Raw genomic sequence first — 22,731 nt, forward strand, 5'->3', positions numbered from 1 at the left:
TGTATGATTTAATGTAAATGCAAAATTATTTTGTGTCTCTTATTCGTGGTTGCACAAATTAATAAAACTAAGACACATAAAATTAAAATAGCCTAAACAGCTTGTGGAAGGTCTTAGAGCATGTAGTAGGAAACTCACTGATGTCAGGGACCAATAATGTATTTACATTAGGGCGTAAAAGAAGCGCCGATATCTGACTCATTTCAGAGAATCGATTCTTTTGAACAATACATATCAAAGAACCGATTCAACCCGAGTCCCTCAGCTGAACAACACTCGCTGATTCAGGTAAGAAAAGCAATCTCTCTAAATAAAATATTACTTTCTACTTTGCATTTTACCTGGAAATACATAGGCCTATTATGAGTTGTCTAGTTTACGTCAAGCAGAGTGGATTATGTTTTTTTTGCTGTAAATGTATGATAGTAGTGTGCTGCTTATGCTCTCACTGCATGCCATCTTTGTTTTGATAAAGTTGCGAGTGACTGTTACAAATTGTTACAGTTTACAGGTCATTTAACAAACAATTACCCTGTAACCTGTTAACCGCCGCAGAAATAGTCCAAGCTCATACCCGGAGGGTGTTTTGTGAGGGTCTGTGAGCCTGCTGGCCTGTGACATTCTTCAGTGTTGGTTTGGAGACGATCCAGTGTCTGCCCTCTGTCGCCGTTATGACCCCCGCCATCACCTGTGCTAAACTGGTGGTTGCTGAGATTATGAGATCTGATTTAATCTGTTATGATCTGGATGTGCCTAGTTTAGCGTGTTAGCTGCTACCGAGAGTGTATCTCTGATGGGCGTCAACATAAACACATCTGTTTGTTACTTTACTTGAAACTGCTGATTTTTATGTTTGTAGTTTTGCTGTTTGCTATACATTAGAAATGTAAACGTATCGATTCTTGTAAATAAGGAGTGATTGACTTTGCCTTACCAGCATAAGCAAAGTTTCCCCCAAAAGAGTAAAGTAATAAAACATGCATTTGGGATCTTTTCAAGTTAAGAAGTTTTCAGAAACTTTTGTTACTTATTGTTTTTCTAAGGATTTTTTTTCTTCGACTATCCGGGGCTTTTTGGGGGCCTTAACAGGCACACACTTTGGAACCTGCGGTCATTAGAACGCCGCAGAGACTGGGACCCGGGCGTGGCACAGGGGCTCTAACGGCACCCCCTGGAACACAGTCAGAAAACTTGATGTATAGCTCACACATACTTGCACGAATTCATATGAAACTCGGTACACATATAGATCTCATTGAGCCGAACAAATTTCACGCTGCATGTCATAGGCTCCGCCCAACAGGAAGTTGGCTATTCAGGGCTGTGTAAAAAGCGCATGCTCTGGAATGTGATATACTCCTCTGAGAATTTCCAACCGATTGCCACCAAACTCAGTGAACATGGTCTCAAGACATGGGGGATGCTAAATTTCGAAGGGATTTTTGATATCTCGAACGGTTTGCTCGTGGCGAGGCGATGAAGTTATGGCGAGAAATTAGAAAAAGGAAGTGTCTAATAACATACACATACATTGTCTGATTTTGATCAAACTTCAGGGCTTTGTTCGTTGTATGATGCCGATCGCATACATGTGACTATTAGGAGTCAAAGTTATAGCGCCACCAACTGGCAGCAGGAAGTGTGTCATTTTCAAAATGCTTTGAATTCAGCATCTTGTTTTTACTCGATTTGCTTCAAACTTCTTCAGAATAATGTCAAAACACGGCCGATGTAAAACTGATATTGATATCTAAAATATTGTTGCCATGGCAACGTGTCAAACTTGAATATTATTTTCTGGTGATTTTGAGGCAGATAACATGCTTAGAATTTCATGAATCTCCACACACATATCAGTATTAATGATATACTGAACAAAAATATAAACGCAACACTTTTGTTTTTGCCCCTATTTTTCATGAGCTGAACTCAAAGATTTTCTATGTACACAAAAGGCCTATTTCTCTCAAATATTGTTCACAAATCTGTCTAAATCTGTGTTAGTGAGCACTTCTCCTTTGCCGAGATAATCCATCCACCTCACAGGTGTGGCATATCAAGATGCTGATTAGACAGCATGATTATTGCACAGGTGTGCCTTAGGCTGGCCACAATGAAAGGCCACTCTAAAATGTGCAGTTTTACTGTATTGAGGGGTCCAGGGGGGTCAGAAAACCAGTCAGTATCTGGTGTGACCACCATTTGCCTCACGCAGTGCAACACATCTCCTTCGCATAGAGTTGATCAGGTTGCTGATTGTGGCCTGTGGAATGTTGGCCCACTCCTCTTCAATGGCTGTGCGAAGTTGCTAGATATTGGCAGGAACTGGAACGAAAAAGTCTTAGATCTTTGAGTTCAGCTCATGAAAAATGGGAGCAAAAACAAAAGTGTTGCGTTTATATTTTTGTTCAGTGTAGATAGACACTGGAAAAAGCTCATAAAAGGGCGTGGAAGAGGCACTCTGTAGCGCCACCTTTTGACAAAACTTGGGGGGTTAGTTTTAGCTACAGTCACCACACTTGGTACATATATTGTTCTCATAAAGCCGGACAACTTTTTAATTTACAGTCATTAGCTACGTTCATCAGGAAATCGGCTATTTTGATTTAAATATGGATTTTTGGAAAAATATAGCTGTGAATTAATGCATACTCCTCAGAGGAAAATTATACTATACACACCAAACTTTGTCTACATGATGCCAAAACATTGAGGAACTTAAATTGCGGATGAATTTTGGATAGCTTAAACGGTTTTGCCGTGGCGATTTATTAAAATAACAGTAGAAAAGGAAACCGTAATTGTCTTATATTATTAAAGTGCAGCTTCCAAACACTTCAAAACATTTTATATACAGAGAACAAGTCATTCTGAGGAAATATGCATAGTTTCACGACTTTACAACACTCTATGGATAACAGAAAATTAAAAAAACGATCAGATATCTGATCTTATTCTGCCACTCTGCCTCTGTGTGAGGAAGGGGGTGGGGAGGGTGGCTGAGTTTGTGTGTTGAGTGAGGGGGTTGGTGAGAGAGAGAGAGACTTTTAAACATCTCTTTAATCACCAGAAAAACAATTAGTAATTTTTTGTTGTTGGTGGTGTTTTTCTTTTCAATACAGCTTAAGAAATCTCTTAGGACTTATCCTTTTCTGTCAGTTTTAGGGACAATAATATCCTAGAACCATTTAATTTGTAGGGCACTGACAACATAATTTTATATAATTAGTTTAATTATGTTAATTGCAACATAAAAAGATCAAAAGATACACGTGGACTTATACATTTTTTGTGCTGCAAATAATAATTTGAAACTCATTTGATACTGACCTATGACATCCTGTGACATGACATTCATCTGAATGCATTTTTTTTGTCTAATGATCATGCCTTAACTTTGCAATTTCTATATTGCATTAGTTTTGAATATTTCTCATGGGGATTTAATAATTTTTGACTTTTCAGTCTGAGTTAAACCTCTTTTTTGGCTCATTTCATCTGTAAAAGAAAATTGCCTATTTTCTTGCCTATTTCTAGAGAGTTTTTCTCTTCCAGCCTGCATGAACAATTATATATCACTCATAAATGATTAAATACAAAATTAATAGTAGTTATTAAGATTGATGTGGTTTGGAATTGGTAAAATGTGCTTGGAAAAAAATATCATCAGAATATCAAAGTGTCTAATAATTATGCACGCGGTGTAAATCATTAAATGTTTTGGTAACACTTTATATTAAGGTCTCATTTGTTAACATTAGTAAATGCTTTAACTAACATGAACTAAAAATGAACAATATATTTTCACAGAATTTATTAATGTTTGTTGATGTAAGTTCACAGTGCAGTATTTTTTTTTTACTTTATTTTTTTAAAACTCAGTTTAAGTTTTGAATATTAACTGACATTAATACATGCTATATAATTATTGTTCATGTTAATTAATATAGTTAATGTTAATAACTGAAACCTTACTGTAAAGTGTTACTAAAGTTTTATATATTGTTCTGTATGTGTGTGTTTCACAGTCTTGATGGTTTGGATTAACCCTTTAATTGCTGTATCCCTTAAAACCAGACTGCCAGAGGGTTACTGTAAATGCATGTGCCCGCTGTGCACCGTTCTCCTGATGCCAGGGGGGTGGCATTTGCACTGACGGCTTGGGCCCGCCATCGCTGCTTGCAGCTATATTTATTAGTTATTCTTTATTAGAATTCCTATAATAATTATTGTTAATATTGTTGTTATTATTGGGCGCTAATACCAAGTTACCTGTTTTATTTTAGTAGTATAATAGTAATATTTATTTTAGTAATGTAATAATGATACAGCAATAACTATGGAATTACCATGTTAAATGTCTAGCTTGTGGATTTTGATTTGAAAATAATAATAATAAAATCAACTTAAATATGAAGCAAGCACTATTAACAATGTTATTTCCATGAATTGATTCAAATAAAAATTTTTAGCATAACTGTATTCCACGTTGGTTTTTATGGTTAAAAAATACCCCTCAAAATTAACGCTGGGGTGCAATTATTTATTCTAATTAAATTATTAACTTCTGACTCTGCATTGTGGTAATTTAGCTTCATTACACTGTTGTTTTGGTTGTGCAAAGCATCACCTGTTTTTAATATGAATGCATTTTGTTTTTAAGAAATATGATTAAAATTGCAAGTTAATAAATATATATGATTTTGTCTTTACCAATAGAAAAAAAAGTTATTTTAGACAAGCTGAAGTTGTATGTTTTTTGTTTTTCACAGAATATTTGAGCTGTGGTATCAAAATGGATGCTGACAATGAAGCCAAAGGTGTAGAAACTATGAATTCCTGGTACTCTCTTTGACTAGCAACCTTGCATTTTTCACATGCGCTATACCTTGTATAGTCTGTATAGCTTTTGAAATGCTGACACATTTATGAGCTGGCTGAGAACATGATTTTATGTGTTACTTAGATTGTCTTGTAAATTATTTTTGGATTCAGGGTGTTTCTCGATCAAAAGCCAGTATAATGTTTCAGTGTAAAAGTTTCATGAAGCTTCACATCACTGCTGCCGAGGATTTAATGGAAAAGATTGTCTCATAGGTTCTTTTGAGAAATTTGTGCAATCTTACAAACTTACTAAGAGCAATATCAATAGGTGAATATAGGTGAAACGATAGTGCTGTTTCACTGTGCTGCTGAACGTTATGCTTCCTTTAAGATGGATGTCTGTTTATGGAAAGGAACTGTGTGCAGTATAAACCTTCTTTGAGAGTTGATAGTCATACATTTTTCCATTGATTCATTTTTTATTTTTTTTTGCTGGTGATGGCATGTTATTTTCAGGTAAGGTGAGCGGCCAGGCGAAGCAGAACCCACAAGCGTTGGCAGCAGTTCAGGACAAAATAGACAGTGTCTCACATAATGCTTCCATCATGGACAGGTAAGCAAGATGAAACAAACCAAACTAATAACTTGGAACCAAAGAGACTAACAGGGCAAACATAAATTTTGTACCTCATTGTTTTTATTTCTGGTCATGGCATGGTCATTGTCATGTTTTTATTGTTTCCTATCTTGAGAAAACTATTTCCTAACTTGATATGTCTCATATTTCCTGTGTGGAATTTTAAAGCTGGACATTGCATTTTTATTGTTCTTCACGTTACGTAGAGAGGCAAACTTGCCGGTGTAATATAACCGTCCGTCTAAGGGAGAAAAACTCTAGTCAGACAGACCATCTGCCTGTAACCTAAATCTGTCTCTGCATGTTAGGTTATAACATAGAAGTCAGTCCTAATGGTGTGTGTATCTATGTACTGTATGTCTTTGTGTGTGTCAGCTTGATGATGCCCAGAGAGAGGTCACTCACCTGTGAAGGCTACTTCGCTCTCTGAGTTTGGCTGTAGTTGTAGTGGTCATGAAAATGATGACACAGACAACAATATTTGCACAAAACAGCAATAATCCATTTGTGCGTGAACACTGCAAGACCAAACATAAGGCTTGTAGAAAGCATTTTATTTTTAATCCAACTCAAACCAATTCAGGGATTGCAGCGCACAATCTATAATAACGCATGAAGCGTGTGACTCGAGTTATCAGAGGTTAAGCACATTTTGCGATGTGATAGGAACGGGGATCTTGTATCTCATGCTCTTACTTCAAACCCATCTGTTGACCCCAGAGAGCAGGGAAATGCACTAGTCCAGCTGTGCAGTACCGGACACCCATCTGCTCACACAATGTCTTTCTTCTCTTCCTCTCCCAACTTCTTCCAGCTTACCAAAGTCTGTGAAAAGAAGAGTCAATGCCTTAAAGAATCTTCAGGCTAACAACACGCACATCGAAGCCAGGTTTTACAAGAAGGTGCATGAGCTGGAGAGAAAGTATAGCGCTCTTTATCAGCCGTTATATGACAAAGTGAGTTGGGTTTTTGTGTGTGTGTGTTATCTATGTATTTATCTTAGCATTATAATATATTATACAACAGTTCGTTCTGGTTCTCAGATCTGATTGGTTGAGAACCGTGAGATATTGTACTGGTATCGCTACAGGCAGGGCCGCATTAACCATTGGGCTAGGTGGGGCTGAAGCCCCGGGGCCCGGACAAGGAGGGGACCCGTGATTGGCTGTGGAGTAGATTGACTGGTCATCAGTAGCGCGGAATGCCAAAGCCCTGCCCCTCACTTATTAGCGCTATTATTTAGTGGAGCTTTTCCATATATTCCATGCATTACCTTTAGAGATTAAAACGTCACGTTTGAATTTGGTTTACCAATCAAATGCATTTATTCTATATGTTTACTTTTGAACAACCAGTGCACCACGTATAAATCAGGTGATCGCTGTAATGTCGCATTCACCTCTCTTCAATTATTCTGGCATAGCCTGGAAATGGTCATGCAAAGAACAATCTTCAATAAGTATTCTAAAATGAAAGTGAGAGAGGGGCTATTCTAAAAAAAATTAGGAGCACCTGCTCTACAGCGCCAGTCTAACTCAAGTTATTTTTGCGCCTTGTGCCTAAACGTTCAAATGCACAGTTATGTGTCAAAATGTTTTCTCGTCAACACAGTCATTTGTGTCTTAAAGGAACGTTAATAGTTCAATATAAAGCATGTGTAGTAGTAGGCTATATGAGATCCTAATATGATGAGATTTTAAAGGGATAGTTCACCCAAAAATGAAAATACTGTCATCATTTACTCAGCCTCAAGGAATTGTTCAAAACCTGTATGAATTTCTTTGTTCTCCTCAACATAAAATAAGATATTTTGAAGAATGTTCGTAACTACTGAAACTGAAAACTCATCTCTTTCATCATAAAAAATACAAAAAAATTATATCTCTTTATTTATTTATTCCTTCTCTTTCTAGCTTGTACTTATTTGAACAATGTCTAGAAACTTGGTATTACAAGCACTTCCTGTATCTGTTTGCCTCTTTAAGAAGAATCGCTTTATGTATCCCCCAATTGTAAGTCGCTTTGGATAAAAGCGTCTGCAAAATGACTAAATGTAAATGTAAACTAGAAAGTTTCTGGTCCCCATTGACTCCAATAGTGTATTTTGTTTTTCATACTATGGAAGTCATGGGGGCCCAGCAACTGTTGGGTTACCAGTATTGCTCCAAATATATACTTTTACATTCAACAGCCGAAGGAAACGCGTACAGGTTTAGAACAACAGATCTTTCATTTTAGGGTGGGCTATTCCTCTAAAGCAGCCTAATTTAGCTGCTGTTAAAATGTATGTCAATAATGTTAATGAAACATTAGAAAGAAAATAACTCACTGTCCTTGACTGAATCACTTGTGTAAAATAAATAAGAATGAATGTATATTGAATTTATACAGTGAAGACTATTCATACTTTTATTTAATACAATAACATTTCCTATTCAGTGCTTTAAGTGTTTCAAGTAGGTCTTTTTTGTAATTTGTGGCTGTTTACTTGTCTTAAGTATAAGCTTGTTTTTGCTAGTATTTTTTATTTTTATTTATTTATTTTTTAATAGAATTATGAAATTTCAATGCATCAAAATTTTGATAGGATAAAAATGAAACATTAGAAAGAAAATAACTCACTGTCCTTGACTGAATCACTTGTGTAAAATAAATAAGAATGAATGTATATTGAATTTATACAGTGAAGACTATTCATACTTTTATTTAATACAATAACATTTCCTATTCAGTGCTTTAAGTGTTTCAAGTAGGTCTTTTTTGTAATTTGTGGCTGTTTACTTGTCTTAAGTATAAGCTTGTTTTTGCTAGTATTTTTTATTTTTATTTATTTATTTTTTAATAGAATTATGAAATTTCAATGCATCAAAATTTTGATAGGATAAAAATCCCATTTAAATCTATATATATTATATTTGTAATAGGGGGCCCTACAGTAAGTCATAGCCCCGGGGCCCAGTAAGGTCTTAATGCGGCCCTGGCTACAGGAACGCTCTTTCACAATTTTGTATCACTCCGCTTGTTCTAGCCGGGTCTATGTATTTTTTTTTATTATTATTCACTGAGATAATTGTCGTTGTTTCTTGTTTAATTACACACATGTTCCGTCAAACTGTTGTATAAACGCAATATCACTCTCGTACTTGAGCGATACCGGCTCTATATCAGCGGCTGTGATTGCCTCCGGGACTCGTGCCTCTGGCCTAATCACAGCCATGATGATATAGAGCCGGTATCGCTCTCGTACTCGAGTGATATTGCTCATATATTATATGCTTTATATATTTTTACATATGCTACAGTTTTAATTTTATTAAAGAAATGTATATTTGTATTCAGAAAGGACACATTTAAGTTATCAAAAGTGACAGTTGAGACATTTGTTTCCTAAACAAAGATTTCTATTTTAAATAAATGCTCTTCTTTAGAATTTTCTGTACTTTAAAGAATCCTGAACAGGTGTATCACAGTTACCACAAAAAATGTTAAGTTAATATTAAATATCAACTGTTTTTCATCATTGACAATAACAAGAAATATTTCTTAAGCACCAAATCACATTTTAGGATAAGGATCATGTGACACTGAAGACTACTGAAAATTCAGCTTTGCCATCACAGGAATAAATACCATGTATAAATAACAACAAAATAGATTGAAATAGAACATGTTAAATTGTAATAAATTTCACGGTATTACCGTTTTTGCTGTATTCTTGCTCAAATAAATGTAGCCTTGGTGAGTATAAAAAAACACCAAACAAAAACATGAAAAAATCTTACCTACCCCAAACTTTTGAACTATTATGATCTCAGATGGTACTTGCCCAAGTATGAAATGAAAGATGAGGCTGCAAATCTGTGTCTGTCTAAAGTAGGCCTTGGATTTTCCATAAACAGAGCTCTCAGGTAAATGGCGGGGAAAACAAGTGAAGAGAAAATTCAGGGAATTAAGAAGTGATGCACTCTTAAAAAGACTTCATCCAAACCAGGAGAATGCATACTTCGATTTAATAGTTTTAGAAAGTCCCTAAAAGAGAAAAAAGTTTATGAGCCTACACTTCTTTGACAGGGCTGCTACACAAAAGAAAGAGAGATACTAATTAAATAATTAAAACTAAGACAAAACCCCTGTTGAATGCTTGCAAGACTACTACTGTTAAATTGGGATTCAATTAAATGTTTTTTTCTTGTAGATATAGCGTCTTTTAATAAGAATTGTATAAGATGTTGATGTGCTTTTATATGCATTGAAAGTCTTTGTTAGTATTTATTCTCATACTTAGATGCCACAGCCATTGCATACTTTGTATGTGCTGTACTTTATCTGTTCCATTTTATTCTATATTTTTATTTATATATTTACCTTTTAGAATTTAAAAGGTCAATAATTTGTTTGATGAATGAGATCTGACTAGTCCTTGGAAAAAAAATATATAGCGCTTGAAATTCTTGACATTTAATTAAACACCATTTGTACTGTGTACAGTATCTGTTCCTCCGTGTTCTGTAGGTTTCAGTATAGCTTCAAAGCACAGAAAGTCTCCTGAGCTCAATGTGAACACTCCTCTCATTTGTCTGGATGGGTAATATGATATGCTTTCACAACTGTGCTTTTTGTGTGTTTCCAGAGAAGAAACATTGTCTCTGGAGAAGTGGAACCCACTGATGAGGAGTGTGAGTGGCAGAGTGACCATGAGGATGAAGCAGCATTAGCAGTGAGTATCATCTGTCCACTCGCATTGAAATCAGACAGAAGAGCAGCAGTCTAAGGGAAACCTTTCTTTTTCAGGAAGATCTGAAGAAGAAAGCTGCTATAGAGGAAAAGACAGAAGATGCTAATGAGGAGAAGCCCAAAGGAATTCCAGAGTTTTGGCTCACCATATTCCGGAGTGTGGACATGTTGAGCGATATGCTGCAGGTGAACCAGCAGAACATTAGATATTCAACAGAGACCTTGTCCTCGGTAGACTTCGCTATTCTTTTCTGACTAATGATTATTTAATGTTTTATTTTGCCCTCTAACCTTGTACAGTACAGACAATATGCAACTTTATATTATTTGAATGTGAATACAGTTATATATTTATTAAAATATTATGAATACAGTTTCATGAAAAGACAGGGCAATGTTCTCCAGCACATTTGAAATGAAAAGAAAGCCTGTGCTGTCCATAATGCTCTCTTTCTCAACAGGAGCATGATGAACCAATACTTAAACACCTTCAAGATATTAAAGTGATATTTTCTGGTCCTGATCAGCCCATGGTGAGGACAATATTTGAAGGTTTTATGTTGATTTTAAAGTGAACTGATTTTTTTTAAACCGAAGGTCTTGTCGTAACTTGCTGTACTTATAAATGTATTTCATTCTTCCTTTTTTTAACACAGAGCTTCACATTAGAGTTCCATTTTGACCCCAATAAATACTTTACCAACACAGTTCTCACAAAAGTATACAAGATGAAGTCGGAGCCAGATGCAGAGGATCCGTTTTCATACGAGGGACCAGAAATCATCGACTGTGAGGGGTGAGCACTTCTCAAACAATACCTGCTCATATTGTAGGCAGCTTTTCACACTTTTTCATTATTCCATCTCTTCTGTTGGCAGGTGTGAAATTGATTGGCTCAAAGGCAAAGATGTTACGGTAAAAACGATCAAGAAGAAACAGAAGCACAAAGGCAGAGGGACAGCGAGGGTCATCACCAAACAAGTGCCCAATGACTCCTTTTTCAACTTTTTCAACCCTATTAAAGGTACGCAACATGACAGATGTGCATGTGAACTTTTCTGAATGCTGATAACAGGAGAATGAGAACAGTAGGTTGAATTGCACATGGGGAAATCATAATATTAGTTCTCTCATTTAAGTGTTTTCATACTGTAGGTCTACTCTTTTGCATGAAGTCACCAATATTTTTTTTCTTTTAGTTTCACCAGATAAAGAGTTGGTGAGTATTTTTTATTTTTTATTCTTTCTTGCTTTAACTCAGTTCTAGCTAGGCAATTAGTTGGCCTGATATCAGTTAAGGTTTTGGGTGTTTCATAATCAGAAAAATAAGATGTTATCCAGCATTATTTCTTCTGAGAGACATGAGTGGTTAGTAAGTTTAGAGAATCTTTTCAGAGAAGTAGAAATAATCAGACTTAATTTTTTTATCTTCAAATGTCTTCAAATCTTCAAAAAAAAGTTGTACTCACTTTTTTTGTGTTCAACAGGATGAGGATTCGGAGTACACTTTAGCCACAGACTTTGAAATCGGTCATTTCTTCAGGGAAAGAATCGTTCCGAGAGCAGTTTTGTATTTCACTGGAGAAGCCCTGGAGGATGATGAAAGTGTACATATTTTCAAATGACTGTTTCTTGCCTTATGATATTTATGGTTTAACAGAGTTGCTGCAATTATCTGTTATGTACATTAATTCGTTTGCGTCTGTTGATGCAGTTTGAAGAGGAGGAACTGGATGAGGGTGAAGAGGAGGAACTGGATGAGGGTGAAGAGGAGGAACTGGATGAGTGTGAAGAGGAGGAACTGGATGAGGGTGAAGAGGAGGAACTGGATGAGGGTGAAGGGGAGGAACTGGATGAGGGTGAAGAGGAGGAACTGGATGAGAGTGAAGAGGAGGTGAGTTCACTGTATACATTTTGAACATAAATTGAGGAATCAGTGTTTGATGAAAGTTCACTGTTGAAATCAGTGATGCTTTATATGATATTATGTTCAGTTATGCAGACTAATTCTCTGTTTTGTGTGAAATAGGACCAAGATGAGGAGGACCAAGATGATGAAGAGGAGGGAGATTCCAAGGTCAGTGTGGATTTAGATCATTACTTTAGAAAAAAATCTAAAATCTAGAAATTACTTCATTGTCTCTTTGTTCAGTGTTCCTCAGTCTCTTTGTTTTTCTTTGAATGAAGGTTTGTGGATTATTTGCATGTCTGATGATTAATGATGATTGTGGTTGTTCTCTACCTCCTGTTCTGCCCTAGTGACAGGCATAAGTCATTCTCACCTCATACATTTCTAGGTAAGAAAGAAATGTCATGAGTCCATTCTAACCTTTTCCTTCACACGTCCCTCTCAGCCTCATCCCTCTCATGTCTGCTATCCCATCCCCACAGCACCCCTGTGACATTATACTAAGCCACTCATTTTATATCATTAAGGCCTTGTCCAAAATCTCAGTATAGGACTGTAACAGAAAAGAGAAGACGACAGAATCACGGCTGCTGTATTAGAGAATTTTGGACAAGGTCCTTCCATCCATTTTGCTTAAAGTATCTTGCTTAATAGTTATTGATGGCATTTAGTAGGTCAAGTACTTTTCCAGCTCATATATGTGGCATCCTCTTTTGAATACATAATATCTTGCTATAACTTTACATCCACCTATTCAAGGTGATACTACACCATCAAGCACTGACTTGTGGTCTACACTGACATTAGAGCGTGATCCTGGAGTGCTTCAGTACTGGGGTTTCTTGACTTATGTCTTATATTAAAGGGATTATATCATGCAGTACCATTCAAACGTTTGGGATCATTATGCTTTTTTTAAAGAAATAAATACTTTTATTGAGCAAGGGAGCATTAAATTGATCAAAAGTGAAATTAAAGACTTTTACAATGTTACTATATCTGTCTATCTATCTGTCTGTCTGTCTGTAGGTGTGTGTGTGTGTGTGTGTGTGTGTATATATATATATATATATATATATATATATATATATATATATATATATATATATATATATATATTAGGGCTGTCAGTTGAATAACATTTTTAATCTAATTAATTACATGATTTTTCGATTAATTAAGATTATTTAAAGCTATTTTTGTATTAAATGAGAAAGTATCAAGTAGACATTACAAATTGTAGCTTTAGAAATATTTTATTTGATTCAACATACATTTTATTACACGTAAACATTTAGGCTACAACGGCCCAACATAAACTATGGAACATAAAAGAAGATCATTTGAGAAACATCTCAGTATTGTTTGTTCATACAATGAAAGTCATTGGTAACCAAAACAGCTCTGTTACCAACAGTCTTCAAAATACCTTCTTTTATGTTCCACAAAAGAAAGTTTTGAAACTACACGAGGGCGAGTAAATTATGACAGAATTAAAATTTTTTGGGGTGAACTATCCCTTTAATGTTTATTTTTTTTATTATTCTTAAATTTTTTTTTTTTTATTAAATGATACTCTAAATAATAAACAAAATCTGCCAGCAGGTGGCGGTAAATGTCTTTATGACTCATTCGATTAGTTCAAACGACTGATTCATTCAGGAATTCAGTAAACGGCTCTCTTTATGAATGGCCCTTTGAATCATTGGTTCACACGATTCGTTCAAAACGCGGATTCGCTCGGAAACGAAACACCGCTGTGTTGCTCGGAGTCACACAACAATTCTGCTATGGCTTTAAAGGTAATATGTTCTCTGCAAAATTGAGCAAAAGCACATAATATTGTGTTTAAAATATAACACAATATCAACTTCTTATTTACTGAACTGTTGTATAAGATCACATTTAAGCTTGTGATATTCGGGACAAAATCACTGCTCTCCCTGCTCGTGTGACATCGTATGATATAAATATGACAAATTCATACAGGGGCATTTTTGCACCAATTTCTTGAATTTTAGGGCATAACTGCATTTATGATGCAGGACAACAAGTCATAAATGCAGTTATGCCCTAAAATTCAAGATATTGGTGCAAAAATGCTCCTGTATGAGTTTTTGTCTTATATATTTATGTCATGCGATATCACACTAACGGGGAGGGCAGTGATTTTATCCCGCCACCTGCTGGCAGATTTAGTTTCTTATTTAGAGTATCATTTAATAAAAAACATAAATAAAAAGAATAATAAAAAAAATAAACATTAAAGGGATAGTTCACCCCAAAAAATTTTAATTCTGTCATAATTTACTCGCCCTCGTGTAGTTTCAAAACTTTCTTTTGTGGAACATAAAAGAAGGTATTTTGAAGACTGTTGGTAACAGAGCTGTTTTGGTTACCAGTGACTTTCATTGTATGAACAAAAAATTTTATTTAATTATTTTTGGTTATTTTATAAATTATCTTCTTTTATGTTCCATAATTTATGTTAGGCCATTGTAGCCTAAATGTTTATATGTAGCCTAATAAATTTTGTTGAATCAAATAAAATATTACTTTCTAAAGCTATAATTTGTGATGTTTACTTGATTCTTACTCATTTAACACAAAAATAGCTTTAAATAATATTTTGTGGGTATTTTCACAGTCAAATTTATTTTGCGATTAATTAGATTAATTAATCGACACATCATGTAATTAATTAGATTAAAAAATGTAATCGACTGACAGCCCTCATATACATACATACATACATATATATATATAAGAATCCAGAAAAATATAAATCCAGAAAAATTATAAGTAGAAATTCCAGTATTTTTTATTTTTTATTCTTTCTTGCTTTAACTCAGTTCTAGCTAGGCAATTAGTTGGCCTGATATCAGTTAAGGTTTTGGGTGTTTCATAGTCAGAAAAATAAGATGTTATCCAGCATTATTTCTTCTGAGAGACATGAGTGGTTAGTAAGTTTAGAGAATCTTTTCAGAGAAGTAGAAATAATCAGACTTAATTTTTTTATCTTCAAATGATCAGAAAAGTTGTGCTCACTTTTTTTGTGTTCAACAGGATGAGGATTCGGAGTACGCTTTAGCCACAGCCGTTGAAATCGGTCATTTCTTCAGGGAAAGAATCGTTCCGAGAGCAGTTTTGTATTTCACTGGAGAAGCCCCGGAGGATGATGAAAGTGTACGTATTTTCAAATGACTGTTTCTTGCCTTATGATATTTATGGTTTAACAGAGTTTCTGCAATTATCTATTTTGTACATTAATTTGCTTAATGTCAGAATCAGCTCAGTCAGTGATTGTTGTAAAATGCCGTCTTTACTGTTACTAAATCTGCAAAAGAGACGCTGTTCCTCAGGCTGAAACGGACAAACAAATTACACTTTGAGCTTCGGGCGCATGTCCAATCAATCAAATACACACAAAAATATGTCAAAATGGCCGGCTTGAAGAGTATTTACTTAAACACAGTTTATGTCTTAAGTGGAGGAGAACAGTTGGGAGAAACTCATGGCTGTATTAGATCAAAAGGGTGCTTCTACTAAATACTGAGCAAAGGGTCTGAATACTTAGGACCATGTGATATTTCAGTTTTTCTTTTTTAATAAATCTGCAAAAATGTCAACAATTCTGTGTTTTTCTGTCAATATGGGGTGCTGTGTGTACATTAATGAGGAAAAAAAATGTACTTAAATGATTTTAGCAAATGGCTGCAATATAACAAAGAGTGAAAAATTTAAGGGGGTCTGAATACTTTCCGTACCCACTGTATGTATATATATATAAATATCCAGAATAATCCAGAAAAATATAAATCCAGAAAAATTATAAGTAGAAATTCCAGAAAAATAATAAGCAGCACAACTGATTTCAACATTGATTATAATAAGAAATGTTTCTTGAGCAGCAAATCAGCATCTTAGAATGATTTCTGGAGGATCATGTGATACTGAAGACTGGAGTAATGACTGCTGAAAATTAAGCTTTATTAAAATTAAACTAAGCTACCATCACAGGAATAATCACATTTTAAAATATATTAAAATCGAAACTGCTATTTTAAATTCTATTAATATTGTACAGTATTACTGTTTTTTTTATTTTTTTATTTGGTGTTTACAGACTGTAGTATTTCAGAACAATCTTTTTTAGCAGCTCGTTACTTCAATAAATTGTTTGCACTTGAGAAGAAGTTTTGAGGTCTGAAATGTTTTTTTTTGTTTTTTTTCAAAAGATCAGTTGAGATTTGGTTTGTCGTGATATGACCCCTTCATGCACAGCAACTGGTTCAGACATAACATTTTCTTTCGGTGGATCAGGCTGTGGTGAAAAACGCTTTCTCGCATTTAGTTATAATGATGTATCTGCAGTACAAAAGAGTGGTGATTCACTTTAGATTCCCTGATGATTTTATCTTAATTAATGATTGCATTCACATTGTTGGTGCTACAAAGGCCTAGGATACATCAGTGTAAATGTGCTTTCATGAGCCACTCTTCTGTGATGAAGATGCATCTCCCTCTCTTTCTCCTGCACTCCTCCTGCAGTTGCAGATACTGTATCAACTTTTTGAATAAAAAAAGTCTCCCTTTCCCCATCCCTATCTTTTATGTTTTGTTTTGTTTTTTCAGACCGGGGATCCTCAGCCTGCAGAGTGCAATCAACAGTAGTTTGGATCACTCACTCCTGCCACTGTCAAACCCCATCAGCTCACCTAGAATCAGCCCTGTAGTGCGGCGTACATTCTCTGATGAGCACACCATCCAACAAAACAAAACATGATGATGCAATACATTGGTAAACTAGTTTTTTAACCTACAAAATTTGCTATACTACAACACTATTGATAAATTGGGCAATTCCAGATTACAATTCCCAGCTTCAGAATGTAGATATATACATAAATAAATGTAAAACTATTTTTTAATTAATTATTTAGACATGTACAGACATAATGACTTGAGATATGTCATTGCATAGCCAAAAAAAAAAAACTTGTATTCTAACCTTTGTCAAGTTTGTTTGTATTTAACAAATAGTTTCTCTTCTCATTTTTGAAGTGTTCCGTGTCATGAGCATAACCATTTTTTATGCAGTATATCCATTTATGTACTTTTTATGCACTTATTTATGGAATGTGCTAGCTAGCTAGCCAGTCCAACTAATGTATCTGCGATATCTTGCAGGCATCAATTAATTGTGTTTAATCATATCCGGCCTCTTTGCAATATAAATATCTAACATTTCCATCTTCATTCGACTTTCTCTTTGAATGTCGTAATTAAAAAATAATAATAATCTCTGCACTCCTCTACATGAGTATGCTCAGTCGATGTAGTCTCATTTTATATATATATATATATATATATATATATATATAAATGTATTTCGGTATACGTTATATCCATAATGCTGGAATTGCTCAATTTAGATCGTATTTAAAGACGATATGGCAAGTCCACTACCAATGGTCACTGAATTCTGAGTGAATAATAATAATCTCTGCACTCCTCTACATGAGTATGCTCAGTCGATGTAGTCTCATTTTATATATACAGTGGGTACGGAAAGTATTCAGACCCCCTTAAATTTGTCACTCTTTGTTATATTGCAGCCATTTGCTAAAATACCCACTGTATATATATATATCTAAATGTATTTCGGTATACGTTATATCCGTAATGCTGGAATTGCTCAATTTAGATCGTATTTAAAGACGATATGGCAAGTCCACTACCAATGGTCACTGAATTCTGAGTGAACTGCAGGTGATTACATGTCCTTCGAGATACAACATCGCATCCCAAAGTTGATTGAATTCATTTATTTTGTGACTTAATCTCATAGGTTACTCAGGGTTTTTTATGCCAAGATGACAGTGTGCAAGTATCCAGCATTGTGAAACTGTTGATATCTAACCTGCTTCATGTTCCTTCTTGTAAAAGAAGGAAGACTTTTGAAATGTGGCTTTTAGTTATAACAGAGTTATTTATATATCTTTTCCATCTTTATATTATTGTTTTGAACTCTGTCTTGGTCTTGTGCTTCTTGGTGGATCCCTGAGAGAATATGTTTTGCTAATGTATGTACTACCCAGTTGATTATAGCCTTTTAGCATTTAAAAATGCTTTTGCTGTACTGCCCAAGCACTTACAAAAAAGTGTCTTTTATTGCCAAAGAGAGTGATCTGATTTCACTTTACCACAACTTTTTCTGTGTCAGAGTATTTCAGGTCTGCATTTCATTTGAAATAATTAGATATTAATGCTAAAGAATGCATGTTATGGAATGTTTCAAGTTCAATACGAGTTGAGCTCAATCAACAGCATTTGTAATGAATAACTACAAAAGATCATTCAGATTCATTCCTTGTTTTCTTTAAAACTAAAAAGCATTATGATGAAATACTTGCAGTGGAAGTGAATGGGGAAATGTGAAACCTGTAATTCTGTAAGTATTTACGTTATTTTGTTAATGTGAAAGATTCATGCTTTTTAGAATTGGTTGTTTTCTAGTCCACCTTTGTTTCTGGTTAGTGAATGAAAGGAGGAAGTCATTTGTGAGGAGAAAAGAAGTGATGAAAAGTTCAAATGCCTAAGTTAGAAGAATAACTGTTATGATGTCTGACAAATTTTGCTGCATTTTACCATTAAATATAACACCAATTATTTTTAAATGATTAAAAATACTTTTTTACAAGTTATAAATGATCCATCTGTTGTGATAGTTCTATGCTGTTATTGTGATGGGTGGTAATGACATGGGCTTACAAAAATCACCTTTTTGTTTCAAAAAATTCCAAATGAGTTTGTTAGAGGAAAACAGCTAAAAATGTTTTTTCTGTTCCCTAATCCTAAAATAGTATTTAAGTACATCTCCAACTGTTTTTACATTTAAAATTTTCAGATTTGTTTGCGAGAGTTATAATAATGATCACAATATGATATATGCTTATAATTAAATAATAAATCATACTACATTATTATGCTAAACTGTCATCTAGGCAGTGTTTGTTGTCTTCTATATTCAAATCTAAATCTTACAGATAATATGAATTCTTTAGAGGGGTTTGTCATTAGGTGCATTTTGTTAATATTGTCTGTAGGGGGCTCTGCATCTGTTAACCACTTCATACACTCACTTTATTAGGTACACCTTTTCAACTGCTTGTTAACGCAAATATTTAATCAGCCAATCACATGGCAACAACTCAATGCATTTAGGCATGCAGAAATGGTCAAGACAGTCTACTGAAGTTCAAACCGACCATCAGAATGGGGAAGAAAGGTGATTTAAAGGGATAGTTCACCCAAAAAGTGAAAATTCTGTCAATAATTAGTCACCCTCATGTCTTTCCAAACCCATAAGACCTTCGTTCATCTTCAGAACACAAATTTAAAACACTAATATTTTTGATGAAATGTGAGAGCTCTCAGACGCTGCATAGACAGCAACGCAACTGTAATGTTCCCAGGTCCAGAAACGTAGCAAGGACATCGGTAAAACAGTCCATGTGACATCAGTGGCTCAACTTCAGTTTTGCAAAGCTACGAGAATACTTTTTGAGTGCAAAGAAAACAAAAATAACATAATTTATTCAACTATTCTTCTCCGACCAGTTAAGACTTCCTCCATTTTAGAGTATCACAACACATACGCACACTTTCCCCTAATGCCGAATTCACACTGCACGATTTTCAAAGTCGTCAGGTCACCATGGTTTTCACACTGCACGACTATCTGAAGCTATCTGAAGTAGCATTCAGTCGCTGCTGTGTTCACATTGCACGATGGATCGGCGACAGGAGGTTACACACTGCATGACTTTACAATAGGAAGAATCGCCGACAGCTCTGTCTGGTCCGCAAACTATATTTCACAACAAAACGCACGCAAGAAGTGATAAGGAAATAACGTGAGAACCCGCGTGCGTCAGACCGCAATTTCGGGCATTTGTCGGCGATTTCACAAAACCTGTCAGCGAGTGAAAAATCGGGCTAAAATTGTGCAGTGTAAACTCGGCATAAAGCCTGGCTCACACTATAGGATTTTTAGCCCGATTTAGCTCCGATTCTCAGGAGGGGGAAATCTTGTAGAGCCCCTCAATCGATCCCGATGTTCGGCGCAGATTATCTGGTAATGTGAGGCATTCACCGATCGAATCTTGCACCTCCCGATCTGCTCACACACAAATCGGGGCCGCCCCGTTCATATCAAACATGTTTGATATTTAGGATTTAAATCGGGATGATGACGGCTATATGATTATGTCAGTACTTTCACAATAGCCAATGCGGGACCGCAAAACAGCTGCTGTATGGCCCCGTTGGATAGTGGAGATGGAGGAAACTGCTTCTTGACGTTTTATAGAAACACGACTGTCTGTATAATGTGTGGAAACCGCATCACAACTGTAAGGAAAAGGAGAAGCACTGGAGGGAAATCGCCTCAGTTTTGAATGTACCGGGTGAGTGTAGCTGATTATGTCGATTATGCTCTTGGGTACTCTGCAAAATGGCGGAAGACGTAACTCGGGGGGAAAAAAATTGTTAAATAAATTGTTATTTTTGTTTTCTTTGCGCTCAAAAAGTATTCTCGTAGCTTCGCAAAACTGAAGTTGAGCCACTGATATCACATGGACTATTTTACCGATGTCCTTGCTACGTTTCTGGACCTGGGAACATTACAGTTGCTGTCTATGCAGGGTCTGAGAGCTCTCACATTTCATCAAAAATATCTTTATTTGTGTTCTGAAGATGAACGAAGGTCTTATGGGTTTGGAATGACATAAGGGTGAGTAGTTAATGACATTTCATTTTGGGGTGAACTAACCCTTTAAGTGACTTGGAATGTGGCATGCTTGTTGGTGCCGGATAGGCTCATTCGAGTATTTCAGAAACTGCTGATCTACTAGGATTTTCACACACACAACCATCTCTAGGGTTTACAGAGAATGGTCTGAAAAAAAAAATCAAGTGAGTGGCAGTTCTCTGGGCAAAAATGCCTTGTTGATGCCAGAGGTCAGAGAATGACGAGACTGGTTCGAGCTGAGAAAAAGGCAACATAATTAAAATAGCCACTCGTTAAAACCAAGGTATTCATAACAGCATCTCTGAATGAACATCGTAGCCCATAGTGTCCATCTTATGATGGCTACTTCCAGCATGATAACATACCATGTCACAAAGCTCAAATCATCTCAAACTGTTTTCTTGACCATGGCAAAGAGTTCACTATACTCAAATGGCCTCCACAGTCACCAGATCTCAATAGAGCACCTTTGGGATGTTGTGGAACGACGGATTAACATCATGGGTGTGTAGCTGACGGATCTGCAGCAAGTATGTGATGCTGTCAAATGAGTATGGACTAAAATCTGTTAGGAATGTTTCCAGCACCTTGTTGAATCTATGTCATGCAGAATTATGGCAGTTCTGAAGGCAAAAGTGGGTCAAGGTGTACCTACTAAAGCGGCTGATGAGTGTATGTTGACCTCTCATACTTTCTTTAGGTGAAGAGTTTATTTATAACCCCCTATTACATTGACATGACATCTGTCAATCAGTGTAATATGTACTTTTCAAAAGTGAATCATGCTCCGTGATGACATCAGTTATCATACGTTTAAAGCATGGATGACCGTTTTCATGTCTTCTGCAGGACAAAAGGCTAGTTTGACTAAGCGAGACAGGAGTGACATGCCAGTCACTTCCCAGTGTCTAGTGAGCAGGAAACTGTTGAAGTCAGCTGATTTCCACCTAGTGAGTTACACACACTCAAATTTTATGTGCCGATTGTCAAGCACTCGCATGCAGAGTTCTCCTCGCTCTCTTTAATATACTGTCACTAGACTGCAGGTGATGACAGTGGGCTCTGTCATTCTCTCTCCTCCAGTGGGACTGAAATCTGAAAAGGCCTCACCGCCATGATAAATGTACACCACTGTAAAAAGTGGTGAATTTTTTTTTTTAAGAAGTCTCTTATGTTCACCAAGGTTTCATTTATTACATTAAAAATGCTTAAAAGTAATTATATTGTAAAATATTGTTACAACTTAAATAGCTGGCTAATTTAGTCCTGTGATGGTGAGGCTCCAGGCTTATTATTCTAATATGCTGATTTAAACCTTTTCATTATTATCAATGTTTGAAGCAATTGTGTTGCCCCATGTTTTTGTGGGAAAAACATATTTCAGGATTCTTTGATGAACAGAAAAATCAAAAGCATTTATTTATTTTTTACTAACCGCAGACTTTTGAACAGTAGTGTATCTGTTCATCTGCCTATTTTTATGTTAAAAATGAAAAATGTATACACGGTAACCAACATGCAAATTTGACAGGAAGGAAAATCATTTATAGTCACTTTCTTCTACTCTATCCATGTTTCTTCTGTAAGTATCCGTTAAACCTATTTTCCTGTTTTTGTTTCTAACTCCTCTGTTCTCCTCTTATAATTGTATATCTCTTCTCGTGCACTATTTTTTGTGTCCAAATTTTGCATTCACAGTTCTTTATGTTACAACCTCCATCTAATCCCTTCCCTCCTCACCATTTTTCTTCCTGCCTCTGTCCTCCCGTTCTGCTATCCTTCTCTTCGCTTAGTAACCCCCCCCCCCCCCCC

At 35.6% G+C, this 22,731-nt stretch overlaps 1 protein-coding gene and 1 long non-coding RNA gene across 4 annotated transcripts in view; one reads left to right on the plus strand and one right to left on the minus strand.

Moving 5' to 3' along the window:
• Positions 1-244: 244 nt before the first annotated feature.
• LOC107554908 (nucleosome assembly protein 1-like 4) lies at positions 245-17,397 on the plus strand. 3 transcript variants are annotated; one of them, XM_016237563.1, is made up of 15 exons: positions 245-288; positions 4,773-4,820; positions 5,341-5,437; positions 6,276-6,417; positions 10,092-10,178; positions 10,253-10,381; positions 10,657-10,728; positions 10,852-10,991; positions 11,074-11,219; positions 11,395-11,414; positions 11,683-11,802; positions 11,910-12,089; positions 12,225-12,272; positions 15,171-15,290; positions 16,740-17,397. In XM_016237563.1, exons 2-15 carry the CDS (start codon positions 4,796-4,798, stop codon positions 16,776-16,778), a joined length of 1,365 nt encoding a protein of 454 aa, XP_016093049.1. In that variant the 5' UTR covers positions 245-288; positions 4,773-4,795; the 3' UTR covers positions 16,779-17,397. The 3 variants fall into 3 exon arrangements, with proteins under 3 accessions (XP_016093049.1, XP_016093051.1, XP_016093050.1); XM_016237565.1 differs by lacking the exon at positions 15,171-15,290; XM_016237564.1 differs by lacking the exon at positions 4,773-4,820 and having other exon boundaries at positions 247-288.
• Positions 17,398-17,781: 384 nt separating this feature from the next.
• LOC107554909 (uncharacterized) overlaps positions 17,782-22,731 on the minus strand; it is a 6,116-nt gene continuing 1,166 nt past the window's right edge. Inside the window, exons 2-3 of the long non-coding RNA XR_001605116.1 lie at positions 18,028-18,030; positions 17,782-17,889 (exon numbers count right to left, since the gene is read on the minus strand). This is a non-coding gene — a long non-coding RNA (uncharacterized lncRNA). The remainder of the gene's footprint in view (positions 17,890-18,027; positions 18,031-22,731) is intronic.

Source organism: Sinocyclocheilus grahami, unplaced genomic scaffold, assembly GCF_001515645.1.
Source record: "Sinocyclocheilus grahami isolate Dianchi unplaced genomic scaffold, SAMN03320097.WGS_v1.1 scaffold518.1, whole genome shotgun sequence".
NCBI lineage: Eukaryota > Metazoa > Chordata > Actinopteri > Cypriniformes > Cyprinidae > Sinocyclocheilus > Sinocyclocheilus grahami.

What these genes read in the sequence shown, in the direction of transcription:
- LOC107554908 (XM_016237563.1), top strand. Translation starts at nt 4,796, where the DNA reads ATGGATGCTGACAATGAAGCCAAAG. An exon ending in ATCAGCCGTTATATGACAAA is followed by an intron (nt 6,418 to 10,091) that starts GTGAGTTGGGTT and finishes GTGTGTTTCCAG; the next exon opens with AGAAGAAACATTGTCTCTGG. An exon ending in CCCCGGAGGATGATGAAAGT is followed by an intron (nt 15,291 to 16,739) that starts GTACGTATTTTC and finishes TTGTTTTTTCAG; the next exon opens with ACCGGGGATCCTCAGCCTGC.